Below are 14219 nucleotides of genomic sequence, written 5' to 3'. Positions count from 1 at the left end.
ATTCACGTAGTTGTAATTTGTTTAAGTGCACAGTGGGCTGCATGTACCAATCTGCTTACAAAATGATTCTTTGGAAGATCAATACCCTTTGTGCAGAATGATGCTTGCTCTGTAAAGATAGAAACCAAAACCAAAAAACAAACAAAACAAAAACAAAACACAAACAAAACAAACCCCATTGCCATATGTACATCTGTAAGGAATCAGCCACAGTCCATGGTAGATACGCACTTTGCTGGCCATCAATTAGCATCTTTCATTTTTTGTTGATAATCACCTTAAACATTTCTCTGGCATTGATGTCTGATCTCTGCACTGGCAGCACGGCACTGCTGTAATGATGACCACAATAATTAAAAGAACCAGAACTGTCCGCCGATAGACATCCAAAAAATCATATACACTGGACCATGACACATGTAGAATTCATCCATATGAAATATCTGGTATTGGTCTATTCAGAATAGTTATTCTCATATTTAAAGACAGACAAAGGAATACTGTAGTTGCAAACTCCAAAAGCTTCCCTGAGAACCTTTTTTCCATTGCGCTTTCCACTGGAGATCCAGAACTGCTCTTCAGAAAATAAAAATAAGCTACTTTATAATACTTAAAAGTTCCCACGCCCAGTGGAGATCTGAATACCTTGGGGGTGGGAGGCCCAGCATAGATCCAGATTTACAGGTAGCCTGCAGCTCCAGCTTCTCATTTACAGTAACATATAACATAATTCATGTATGAGTAGGTGATCTGGACATATGACCATAGACAACATGAGGGTTTAAGCCAGTCATATTCTAGTCTTGAATCAGACAAAACCCTGTTCTTCTAATGTATTAACCCTTGGATTAACTCTGCTACAATGCTTTCTTTCTCACCAGTAAAACGTGGCAACTCATGAAGATGAGTTATCTCACCAGCAACCAAGCCCTGTAATCTATTGTAGTGTCTCATCGTCCATCCTCATCTACCACTTGGAACGGGTAGAAAATCCCACTCTTTGCAAGAAGGTCCAAGTTAAGTAAATGATAACATGGAGTTCAGTTCAGTTCTGCTTCTTGTAAATGGCCTCTCGGTTAAATTTTGGTCCTTTTTTCATTCATAAGACAAGTTTCATAACTTGTAAACCTGAATACTCGGAGTGAAGGTTCCATCTTCTTACAGTTTGTTTGTTTATTTGTTTTGTCCCACAGCACTAGACCTGAATTCCCTTGACAGCCTGTTTAATGCTTTCTAGCAGGTCCCTGTTCTCAGGGTTCTGGTAACACTCCTGATTGGTGTACATGTCGGTAAGGGTATTAACATAAGCGTCAAAGTTCTGTTCACTGATTGGCTCCTGAATCCAATAAAACAAAACAAAAATATAATTGTTAAAAAGGAGGAGGAGAGGAAGAAAAATAAGAGCCTACACATTGTGTTTAATTTTCATGGGGGTGGTGCTGAGATTATCAATATTTGTTATTAATCATTATTTGTATTGCAGCATAAGTAGAGGATCTCAGACAAGATCAGGGCCCCATTGTGCTAAGCACTGTACATATTGAGAGACAGACCCTGCTGAGAAGAGTTTACAATCTGAGGCGTGATCCTGCAAAGACTTAAGACATGCTTAACTTTATGCACGCACCGCAATGGGACTAGTAACACTGTATACATTTAAGCACATACGTAAGTCTTTACAGGACTGATGCTTAGAGAAGAGAGACAAAAGGTGGAAACGTGCCTAAGGTGACATAGAAGAGTCAGGATTAGAACCCAAGTCTTCTACATTCTAGTGTCATGCTGTACCAACCGGAGCATGTCACCATACTAGTCTAGATACTACACCAGGGGTGGGCAAACTTTTTGCCTGAGGGCCACATCTGGGTATAGAAATTGTGTGACAGGCCATTAATGCTCCAAGAGCGGCTCCAGTCTGGGCGCCGCTGGGTCCACGTGCTGGGAGAAGACCACGGGGAGAAGGGGCAAGGCCGGTAGGGGGAAGTGGCTGCCGTGCTCCGGCCAGGGTGCTGCTAGGCCCATGTGGTAGAAGAGGGCAGGGCTGGGAGGAGGAGTGGCCACCGCTGCACCGCACAGCTTTTTCCGCAACCTTTCTGTGGACTACCTCAATGGAGCTCGCAGATCACTGGTTAAACTGGAGGGCCTGATGAAAAGCTCAGATGGGCCGTATGGGGCCTCAGGCCATAGTTTGCCCATCCCTGTACTACACTGATGGGTTACCATATGAAAAGCCCAGATAGATACATCAGATTAAACAGAAGAAGAGAGAGGGAGGAGGAAGAAAAGAAAGACAAAGAAATATGGAGTGTGTAAATCTCGGACACTGTTTGAATTGGAGCTGGCTGAACACATTAAAAACGTATTTGCTTATTGGTTTATTTAACTATTATCTATCAAAGAGCCAATTCAATTAATAGTTTTGCACCAGCTGGAGAACTGAGTGAATACTGCCTGAAAGTATTAGTCAAGGAAAGTCTCTACCGCAGAAGTAGATAGTACCCAACCAGCCTAATTTTAAATACAAACCTTGGTGAAAAGAATACTGAAAAAGGTGATGGGAAAGCTCATTCCATAAATCAAAAGCTCATTTCTATGATCATCCTGCAAGTCTGTGGTATCTGCAGACACCTCCCCCATCTGCTCCCCAACTCACACACATACACACACACTTGTTTTAGACAATAATAATTAACTTCCTGGGAACAGAGAGAAAGTAATTAATAGCTCTTTTTGGTTGTTCTATTTTAAATGTAGCCTTTTCATTTTGCAGTAACATTATGGCAACATGCTGTGTGCTGTTAGACATTGTTAAATTAAAGAAAATACATTTTCTTTAAGGATGCTATTCTTTGGCTGCCAGCTATTCAAAACTGAATTGAAACTACCTGCATTATAATAGGAGCAGTAAGATCTTTCTGAAGTTGAAATCGAATCCCTCCTGATCTCTGCTTGTACTGTCTAAGTCTAAAAGGCGCTGTGCGCTCTTGATAAAGTCCCTATTTTCTGATTTAGCCACTAGATGTAATGAGACAGAACAATAGATACAAAGGGAGATCAGCAGAAAATGACAACAAAAGGAAGATAACAATATATGCTTGAGAGATACGGCATAGATACTGATGTTACGAAAGGAAGATAATCTCTAGTTATTTCCCACAATCTTTAATTGAATGTAAACCCTATCATGAAAATGGTTTTAGTGTTGCTCATTTGATCACTGTGGTTATGATCAAACGGTTCCTTACCATATGTGGAAGGCGGATATTGGCAAGACTTTGGATAAGGGCCTGGCTCAATCCTGAGAGCTCCAAGAACAGGGCTTCATTCTGTTCCTCTATGATTTTGTTTTCCTCCTCAATGTTCTTTAGGTTCTTCTCCATGGTGGATATCTGCACAGCAAAAAGTGCAGCAAAGTTATTTACCTGATTCACCCTCTCCTTCAACCTGTCCCCTCCATATAGCACACGCTTGGGTTGGTCAAAGATTTTCTGTTTCAAACTGTTTTCTGATGGAAAGTTGGGTTTTCAGCTAAATGAATGTTTTCATGGAAGGAGTCTGCTTTCCAGGAACAGATATGATTTTTCATTGGAAAACTGAAAACTACTTTTTTTTTTCCCCTCCCAGTTTTTGGCTGAAATTTTTTGATGAAAAGTCAAAATTTTCCACTGAAAATGTCGACAATTTTTCTCCCATTTTTGCCAGTTTTCCTACAAGGGGTGAGGGGAAAACACTCCCCAGACAGCTTTAATTCATAGGCACTCTGAATTCTTGTAAGTTGTTATTGTGATTAGAAGAAATTAAGTAGGGGTTTGATGTTAATGACACTTCCTTCTCTTCTGTACTTACTTCGCTAAGATAAGTTACTGCAAATCATTTACGTACCTAGGAAATCAGTGGAAGACAATGAGGCAGATCCTGCCCTCTGGTGAGGTCACTTTGCATTGCTTTCTAAATCTGCCTGGGAGGGTCAGCTGAGGATTTTCCTTCCCACTTTCCATTGACTCCAATGAGTTTTGGCTCAAGCTCCAGGATGACAGAGCTTGAGAAGAGTCCCCGCTCACATACCTGTGACTGCAGCTTCACCATGGCAGCTTCCATCTCAGAGTTGGACTCATTCAGGTCACTAATCTCTTTGTTTAACAGCTTAATTTCTTCGTCGTTCTCTAAAACTGCAGGTGGGAAAATTGCAGACAGTCACCTGCTGCTCTGATTCATAGATGAGGAAAAAGCAATAGGAAGGCAGGCTTTTCTGATGAATGCAGGCTCCTGCTTTGGGACTCTCTTTTGTGTACGCACCAGAGCACTGGTGCTCACATTCCTCCTAACACCACATCTAAAGCGAGTTCACATTTCACATGGTTTTATAAGTTCCACGGCATCATGGTTAATTATGCTCATAGATCAATAGTTCCTAGGTGCTACAGTAATACTAATAATAAATAATATAATAATAATGTGTAAAAGCAAAAGCAGATAATGGATTCTTCCATCTAGAGCCTCTCTTATTCACAAGCTCTTCAGAACTGATGTATGTTCTGCTCTGCATGCTGCTAGTTTGAACTGTGTACAGTCTGAATTTGCGAGGATCTCGTTTCAAGGGATAATGTGTTTTAGTAATAAACTATGTGAAGTATAAATTAGGGCAATATTTCGAGAACTATGTCGAATTTTGTTAGATCAAAAAGGAGGAAGTATAGTACAGTACTTAGTATTAGTATAATAATAGTATACTAGGAGGGCTTGGTCAAATAGTAAACCAATAAACCAACAACAAAAGTCCTGATCTGAAAATATTTTTGTGACAGTCGCCCAAAGGATGTGAGAGTATTTGAAAAATTAGAAGGAATTTGTGAAAACGTCTGTGAATTCTTGAAAGTTTTATGGATTCTGGCACGGACTATTTTTCATCTGAAAAGTCACAAAGGAAACTCATTGTTTGTCATACTCCTTTTCTTAACTTTCAATCATCTAGTCCGGGAGCAGCAACAACACCATGTGTTTTAGACAACCAATTTCACAACACGAGTAATGAATAGTCACAGCAAACAGTTTGCTAGAAGCCAGCAGGCTGAAAATTATTTGCTGTTGCTCTGTGCTGAACACAATGACTAATGAATAAATGCTCAGAAATCAGAATGGGTTTGCCAGTGATTTGCTAAAAATGGAGCTAAATTCATAACAAATATCACTCATAGTTAAGGCCCTAGCTGAACTATGAGATGATTGTCAAATAATTGTGGCTGAGTTGTGGACAAGACATGGAAAAATCACAGAAAAGTAATAATGGACCTTTATTAATTGCGGTAATTTGGAAAAGCCAGAGAAGACATATTGGTTTTTAAAAAAATTTCTGGAACAACATAAAAACACAAGTATTATGTTATTCCTGGTAATTATTTTGATAACCAAACATTTTGCTGCAACTCTATTACAGTCACTAATGCGGGGGGCTGACGGCAGGAGCCTCGGCCATGTGCGGATCTGACAGCCTGACCCACAGCCGCTCTCAGCTTGGATAAATGGAATTCTATTGTATTAATGGGAAAAAAAGCAAGTGTTGAAAACCTCAAAATGTATGCAACATTTTGGACCGTGCAAAGTAAGCTAATTAAAATCAAAACTGCGGTGGAAGTATAATATTGCGGGATCTGCAATTTCTGCAATATTGCAAATTAAGTAGGGCCTTACTCATACCGAATAATCTGATCAGCTCTATTTAACTGTCAGCACCTGCCAGGAAGGAGGTATCCTCTAGTTTTTAAATAAGTATTTTATGACAGTGACCTCTGTGGATCTGACATTGATCTTTATGATAACATAAAGACAAAATTGGGACAATCTCAATTTTCAACAATATGAGAGCATGGCCTGAGGAAGAAATAGCAGGACAAGGGTAGACTGAGCAACCCCATTCATGGTGTTGAGCCCTAAATTGGGTGAGCATGCAAATAAACGATGTAACTGATCATTTCATGGGAGAGAGAATTGAACAAATACGAGGGCTATAGCTATAGTAAGACAAGTTCATAGGTTGATGATCAAAGGCTGATAATTATTAGAGATTGTCAAATGTATTTGCCAATTTTGCTGTTATTTATTCAATAAATTGTACATCAAAAGCTTGACTCTGCCACCCTTATTCATACAGGTAACACCCTTATTCAACCAGGACTAATTGCGTGAGGAAGTGCTACTGAAAATGAGAAAAGGTGGCAGAAGTGAGTCCCAAATAATTTTTTTTGCATTTCTCTGCTGTGTCAATGGCTGGTCAAACAAAAAAAACAAACAAACAAACAGCCCATCCTAAACGCCCCCAAACAAACAAAAAATACCCTAAGACCCTGCCAAAACAAGACACTGCATTGCACACACTTCTCCCCTCAGGAAGAATATGACAGAACAAACAAGTGACAAATGTGAAGTCATGTAGCATAAGGCACTACAGGCAGGTGCTCAGATACTACAGTCATGAGTGCAGTGTAAAAGCCTATATAGAACAGATGGGAACACAATTATTTCAATAATTCATCAACAACAATAACATTTGGCAAAGTAGTTAGCAATTTTTTGGCATGAGTCATCTGATTCTAATAATAATACAGTGTGGATACAATACATAAATAATCAGCTTATAAACACATATGCAGGATAAACCAAGCAAGTGCAATATCCTTACCATCGCTGGTCCTGAATTTAGTGTTGAGAATTTCATCCCCTGAGAGTTTTCCTTTCTTTCCAGCAAAAGTAGCTCTTGGACACCCTGACAGACTAAAGGCAAGTAAAAATGGGTTTCATAAACATCAATAGACGCTGAGAGTTTATGTCCCCAACGAGAGTTCACTCATTGGGCTGCGTTTGTGCCATGCAGTGATATTTCTAAAAGCATTTACACTAAATGTTCGGAAATTGCATTATGAATAACACCACAATCATCCTCATCAATAAAGCAAGAGCAATTTTAGTTGAGCAACGATTAGAAAATGCAAATCCCCCAAAGGAGTGGACATGACAGATTATCAGATAGCTCTGACTAACAAAGACATTTTAAAGTGTCAAAAATATGCCCCAACATGCTAATTTAATTCAATTAAATGATCATTTTTCACAATTTGCCCCAAATCAGATTTCACCATTTTCTAGAGCAAAATGACTAAATGTTTTGCTGGAGAAAACCCCTTTCAAATTTGTGAGAAACTGGGCAAAAACTCAGACCAAAAATGTGAATTTTTCCAGCCTATTTTTGTGGCTGAAGGTCTGAATATTTTCAGCCCACCATCTCCAGAAAGGATGGAAGACAATAAATGTTGTCAGGTTGCCTTGGTATATTTATGGAGTATAGTTGTGCATACCATTGCTGTGCCCCCAGTTATTACCTTCTGTGAGTGAGAAAGCTTCCATTGGCATGACCTGAGCCATCGCAGCCAGGGGTCGGACAAGTAGGCCCCTCATTCTTCAATGACTTCCACGAAAACGATGAGCCATTGAGTGATCCTTCTTTCTGCCGGCGGGCTGCAAGAGGACACCCTGATGCACTGCGATGAGAGGCATATTTGCCACTGATGTGTCCAAGCCCAACACAGCCAGGAACCGGACACCTAACCACAGAGAATTACAAATAGTTATAAGATGAAAATAGGAACAAGCAGGATATTAAAGGCGCAAACCCACTCATGATAAAATTAGTGACAGGGAAAGCCAACTAAGGTTCTGAGGTGAGCAGTCCAAAGCCAAGGTTCTCATCTAAACTGTGGCGTGCCAAGACGTTGTTAGTAAGACATGGAATTCTACACTTGCATGCCTTACACGGTCCAAAGTGGTGTCCTCCATGTGGCGTGACCTCACGAGGTCATGTAGTGCGGAGGACACCATTTTGTTCTTCAGGGCACGTCCAAGGGCCAGGCAAAATCCACCAGCTGGACCATGTTTTTTTAATTCTGGGGCATGCAGTGCATGTCTTGCATACAGTGATGGCATGCCACTGGATCTGAACTTTATCTAAACGGGAGCAGGTGGATCCTCAGCTGGAGTAAATGGTCACAGCTCCATCACCATTTACACCAGTCTAAATACAAAGGAGGGTGAAGAATTGCTTAGGGTGTTCCAAGGGGTGATGTTGCCCCGCCCTTCCTCTGTAGCTATGGGGCTTGGAATTAACAAATCCCTGAGACGCACGGGGCAGTTCACACCTCTCCGAGATACTTTTCAAGCTCTCTGCAGCAATTGGGGTAGCGAGGAGTAGAAATCTGACTGGGGCTCAATATATGGTGGATGGGCTAAACCCACCCAGCCCATTGGGTCTGAGGTAGGGAAGAATAGGAGAAACTAAACTGGTTAAACAAGTGTCTGCCCCCTGGTACACACTGCTATGGCCTTCAAGAGAGAAACACAGGTATGAGATCCAGCCGGGTCCCTGAAAGCTGAGGAGCTGCCTTGACACCTGCACAGGATAAGGGGTCCGTGCTGGGAGGGAGCTCTTTATCGGGATGGAGGGAGTGACCAGACTTCGAGCTCTCAGGGGAAGGTCTTTCTGCGTGCACGAGATGAACTCTCTGGCGTGTGTGTGTAGGGGTCACTATGCAGTCTCTATCCTGGCCTGGAGTGGAGGGGAAGCCTGGAGGGTGGCTAGGGGAGGCGTTGGAGAGCAAGCCTGCCCCACACTCACCCCACAACGGCAGCTCCTGTCCTGTGGGGCTGGACCCGACTCCCCACTCCAGCCCGTGGGCTCTCGCAGACTCAAAAGGAGCCTGCCACAGCGTCAGGTGACATGCGCATCCATGTGCAGGTGTGGCCCTCCTGCCACAGTGCCCCACCCTGGCCCTGGCCCTGCTAGACATGGGGCTATGTTGGCCCAGCTGGGCATGAGCAGGAAGCAGTTCAGAAGATGACACGGCAGAGCTGCTGGAGGATAGCTTTCTGAAGTGACGGAGCATAGCTCCGTCCTGGATTTCGGGTGCTGAAGCAATGCTCCAGGCCCCTCCAGCAGTATTACGCCTCTGCTCACATTTGGGTGGAGCAGCGTACAAACTGGGCAGGCTGTGTCCCACCAGCAGCTGCCTCCTGCTGTGCAGACACCACTGCATCGATTCCTCTCCGTTCACGCGTCAGACTTTTCTGCACAACCACGAGGGTGAGAAACGTATTCTCTTGTTTTTAAACGAAAGCTGAGATTCTGTCGTGAACACTTGCCTGCCGGAGTGAGGGGGGCCCAGGCCTTAATCTCACCCTGTTTAAGTCCTTTGCCGAGTTGGGGCCTAAATGCTGTTGTCTCGAGGCTTTACAGTCCTCTCGCCACAGATATTGACACAGCAAAGGGACTTCTGGAGGCTACTCCATGTGTATCACGAGCTTTCCTCATGCAGCCCTGGTGCATAACTCAATAGTGCTGTAGAGATTCTGACACATGTGGCCCTCCGGACAGCAGCAGCTCCAGAGGCAGTAGCCAAGAATCAGCCATTTACTTACACTGGCTCCTTCTGGTGCCAAGGATAAAGCGTAACAGGAGCAGGGGATGTGTCCAGCACAAAGCATAAATAATGGAGAGCTTTGTGAGCGGAGGGAACATATGAGAAGAACTGCAATGGACAGGCAGGCAAAGAAGTGGTGGCCTGAGGCAGTGCAATGTGTAGATAAGAGCAGAGCAGCAGCCCCGACAACTGTGGGCCCAGAGCATCAATTTATAATGACTGGGTGGCCTTAATGCCCAAACTGTTTGGCTACCCTGTATATAGACGGACAGCAACGCAGAGCTCAGAATGAACATCACATCACGTACTCGTGGCTAGTGATCATCACACATCAACCTCTGCTTTCAGTGAGGCTTTTGGCACTCAGAGAAAGTGACATTTAAGCTCAGAGATGGGGGACCTGGGGAATAACATGAGTCTGGGACAGAGAGAAAGACATCGATGAAGGCTCTGGCTTCTCCTTCTCCTGACCGTAACTTATGTTTAAATACATTTTAGTGTTTACTTTGATTGGCTGCTCTAGTTTGTTTTTATAGAATAAATTAGTGTTTAAATGTAAGGCATCAATGAAAAGGGCACAGTTATGGTGTATCTTCTCAACTGCAATGGAAAATTTGCCAATGCGTCAGTTTTACAAACACAAAATCGATATTAGGCAAATTTTCATGGGGTGCAATTGTGAAAGCCTGGTGATTGTTGTCCCCTAACCCCTTATTTTTAATCTAATACACTGATTGTAAACTTTTGGGCAAATTACAGATTAACCAAGAGCACTTAAATTTGCTGTTAGCCTAGAGGTGAAAGTGTGAGGAAGATCCTTCCAAACACTTTTTTATTTATTGGGTGAGTAAGTTTGTGTTATTGGGGGAGTTGGCCAAGAGTGGATCACAACTAGGGAGGAGTGGTATGGCAAATTGCAGGGTGGATAGGCTGGAGAACAAATGGAGGGTGCATGCGTGGATGATGGAAAACACATCTCTCAAATTCAATTCACTACATCCTCCTTTCCTTCTCCTCTCTGTCCCCTTATAGGTGGAGAGCAGGAGGCAAAGACTCACATGCTTCATTCATACTAAATTGACAAACAGGCAGGCAGAGTTGCAGGACACAGAAATTGATTAAAAATGCCGAGAGGCTAGTGTTACACGTGGAGACTCTAGTGTTTGTGGGATAGCAGCCTAGCCCTGGTGTGCATTCATGAGCCCCTGTGGCCACACCAGATTAGGTTCTCCTGCAGCTTGACCCTCTTTCTCCTGAGCCACTCATCACATTTGGGACAAGACTGGCCTGTCTTGAAGAGTGGAAGGAAGAAAAGGGAGTTCAAAATATTTGGTGTACATCCATTAACTGGGTAACAGGAAAATCCCTTCCGAGAACATTAGCAATAATCTTTTTCAATCTCCAACAGAAGAAATAAACCCAAGTCACAATCTTGCTCTCAATCCACATATGTCTTGATTACGTCAATGACTCCAAAGACTGAGAAGTCATCAAAGTAGGCTTTTTTACCTGTAGGTGATGGAATGAACGTATGGACCCCACGGTAGCATGAAACCAACAGGCACCTGGTTTTACATAGCTACAACTAATCAGACCTGACATTCTAGCCCCAAAATCCAGCCTTTTAAATCCCTTTTTCCCAAAACAAGCACATTTAAACAATAGTTGCTGACAATTCTGCTAAAGGTCAAGGCAAGGGGGTATTGAATGTACTAGCATCATTGTAATTTATTTAAAGCGACTTTAGTATTGTGGAAACAAAAACATTTCAATGGAGTCAATCTCTCATTTAGACCTTCATCACACAGCCAGACCCACTCAGGTACAAAGGTGTGATTTTCGGATTGGGGTCTCATGGTTTTATTTTGACACAGAATTAAAAGGCTAAAGAGATACTTGTATACATTTTTTAATATAACATCACTAGCCATTGCTCCTGGCTGTGTGACCTTATGGCATTTCTGCAGGCCCTGTTTTGGCAAATGTTTATTGCCAGTTATAAAGTTCTGGAGGTAGGGATTTATAATAGAAGTGCTAGCACAATTTACACTAGTAGCTGTGGGGACAAGTGCCACCATAAAAAGGAATCTCTTCCCCCTTCACTCTCCAAATTCATTGACTAAGAGCATGCTAACTAAATTCAGTCATTCAACAAAACCCGTTGTATTTGCTAAGGTTTCTGCTGTGGTTGGCATTTGTTTAAAGATGCCAGTCAATTATAAATACAGTTAAAAGTTGATTGCTCAAGGGACAATGTCATATAAAAAAAGGAGGTAGGAAATGACAGCTCTAATCCGCTCATCCTCTTCAGGAGAGTAATTAGGGATTTCAAGCATTCCTATCAAAATATCCACTGAACTGTTCCTGAAAATCACAACCTACATTTCACCAATGAAATGATTACCCTTATTATTTTTATATTGCATAAAAAGAAATTGACAGCAGAGGAGGCAGCTATACACCCATTTTTTTTCCAAGATGATTAAAATCTAGATCAGCGTTTTTCAAATTATCTGCAAATGCAGCACAATTCACTTATAATATCCCTGCCAGCAGGAACCTTGCTAAATTCATAACAGCATTGCTTTTATATGATCACAAGCAAATTACTGAATCCTCAGGAGTAAACGCGGTGGGGGAGGGGAGAAGAAAGAAAGAAAGAAAGAAAACCCCCGGTGTTTAGTATGCAGCCTCTATGGCCCAACCGTTACATATTTTACACTGTTAAATTAACTTGCATTACACTGTTATTGTAAAAAAATAAACCAGAGCCTTATTGCGCAAAACAGCTGGCTTGGATTTTTTTTTTTTTTTTTTTTTTAATTTAACTGAAGTGTTAGTAATGGCTGATCAATTAGGCAGCCATTCTCCGTTTTCTTTTTATGCCACGGCGAGGCTGAAGGTTGAGGTGATCTGTTCAATCACATCTGTAGTAAATTACTTGAAGGATGAGCAACAAAACAACAGGGACTAAATTGCTTTCTCCTCGGTGGCAATGTGCAAAACTCGGATCAGTTCCAAGTGGCTTTTGGTACACAGATGGAGTAATGGAATTACAGTTAAGCCTCTTTAATGCAAACCTGCTGGGACCTTCACCAGAGTGTACCTTGTTATAGAAGACAAAATGCCAACTTCCCAAGGACTAGGGTAACTTGGCAACAAAGGGATCATTTCCTCTTATTGTTGTTTTGCCCCCAAGTCATCTCAGATGGGCTCCCTCTATTCTGTCTGCCATTCCCACATGCTAATAACTGAGGGACAGTTAGCGAAGTCCACACAGTGGCATAAGGGAGAATCTCACTTCCCTTTACAGCCCTGCATGGCCTTCCTGGGCCTCAGCTATGCATGCCTGCTCCTCCTCTTGCCAAGCAGGGGAGGGACATGGAAAGGCTGGGCTCAGCTCTGTCCTCAAACAACATGCAGCTGGCAGGGGAGGCATGGTGCAGTAATTTGCTACTGGTCTCCCCCAGGAGCAATGGAGAAGCATGGAGCCCTGGGGTGTTCCTGGGCCTGGGCTACCCTTACACAGGAGGGCATATTTGCAAATGCAGATGAGCTGCTCGGCCTGTGGATTGGAGGGCCAACTCTGGGGAGGAGAGTCTTGAGTCTTCCGCCATCATTTCATTTGAGTGAAATATTCTATCCAGCACGTAAAAGCCCAGCTCTGTCTGCAAGTCCCTTAACTTCCCTGCCTTAGTTTCCTTACCTGTAAAAAGTGGTGTAATACATACTTACTCTCCTACTCCACGGGGCTTTTGTTAGAAAAGCTCTTTGTTCTGATTCAGAGCAATTTCCCCCTCCCCCCCCCCAAAATGTCAAAATTACCCCCGTACCAGAATTTCTGGTTTCCAAGCAGCTCTTCTATCGGAGTTATTTCAGCTGTGACTAAGGCCCTACTTGAATTGCAGGATGATTGTCAAAAAATTGTGCCTGAGCTGCGGACAAGCCATGGAAAACCGTAGAAAAGTATTTGCGGTAATAAAGTCCATTATTACTTTCCCGCAATTTTCTGCGGTCGGTCGCCTGCGGCTCAGAGCAGGGGCTTCCGCGATCAGCCTCTCAGGACTGAGCGTGGGGGCCCAGGGCTGAGAACGGGAACATGGGGATGCCCGCTGTCAGTCGCCCGGGGCTGAGAACTGGGAGCTGGGGCTGACAGCGGGGGCTCCCACCGTCGAGACTGCAGTGGAAGCCAAGTATTGCGGCTTTTGCAATTTCCGAAGTATCGCAAGGTAAGTAGGGCCTTAGCGCTGATGTCACGAAGTGTGTACATGTGTGCGCGCACATGGGAGTGTGTGCACACATGCACAGCAACTGCAAAAGGATGCGACGGTCCAACCAAGGACCTCTTTCTCCTTTTTACTGTTGTGTGATCTATTCTTTCTGTATATTTGTGGGTGTATGTAAGCTTCATAGGCATAGAGTGGAGCCTTTATACTGTGCTTCCTATGCAGACTTTGCCCACAATTCTGCCTTCATTTGAATTTCCTGTGTCTTCACTCACGCAGCTTCAGCCCGATTTTAGATCTTATGGAACTAGCTCAGAGAAAGTCAACGTTTCAACAAAATGGGACACGTGGCATAGCTGATAGCCAGTTGCGCTTATAGGGCCAAAACTGACAGTCAGCATTTTGCCAGTGTAGTCTTTCGATTTTCACTCCTCTCTGTGTGCCTTTGGTTAATGGAATCAGATTATGGATTGTCTGTTTTTTCCTTAGCAATTTAGAACATTTATGTCAAAAAGGATTTTTCTGAAGA

At 43.0% G+C, this 14219-nt stretch overlaps 1 protein-coding gene across 1 annotated transcript in view; it reads right to left on the bottom strand.

Moving 5' to 3' along the window:
- Window positions 1–1195: 1195 nt before the first annotated feature.
- Window positions 1196–14219, bottom strand: part of MYT1 (myelin transcription factor 1) — a 106390-nt gene continuing 93366 nt past the window's right edge. Inside the window, exons 20-24 of the mRNA XM_067554082.1 lie at window positions 7374–7595; window positions 6677–6768; window positions 4066–4169; window positions 3246–3389; window positions 1196–1336 (exon numbers count right to left, since the gene is read on the bottom strand). Of these exons, the coding sequence (XP_067410183.1) occupies window positions 1196–1336; window positions 3246–3389; window positions 4066–4169; window positions 6677–6768; window positions 7374–7595 (703 nt within the window). The remainder of the gene's footprint in view (window positions 1337–3245; window positions 3390–4065; window positions 4170–6676; window positions 6769–7373; window positions 7596–14219) is intronic.

Source organism: Emydura macquarii, unplaced genomic scaffold (assembly GCF_026122565.2).
Source record: "Emydura macquarii macquarii isolate MOO-44397 ecotype Brisbane River unplaced genomic scaffold, CSIRO-AGI_Emac_v2 contig_1483, whole genome shotgun sequence".
NCBI lineage: Eukaryota > Metazoa > Chordata > Testudines > Chelidae > Emydura > Emydura macquarii.
Note: the sequence above shows the minus strand (reverse complement) of the source record. Positions and strands in the feature narration are given on the sequence as shown.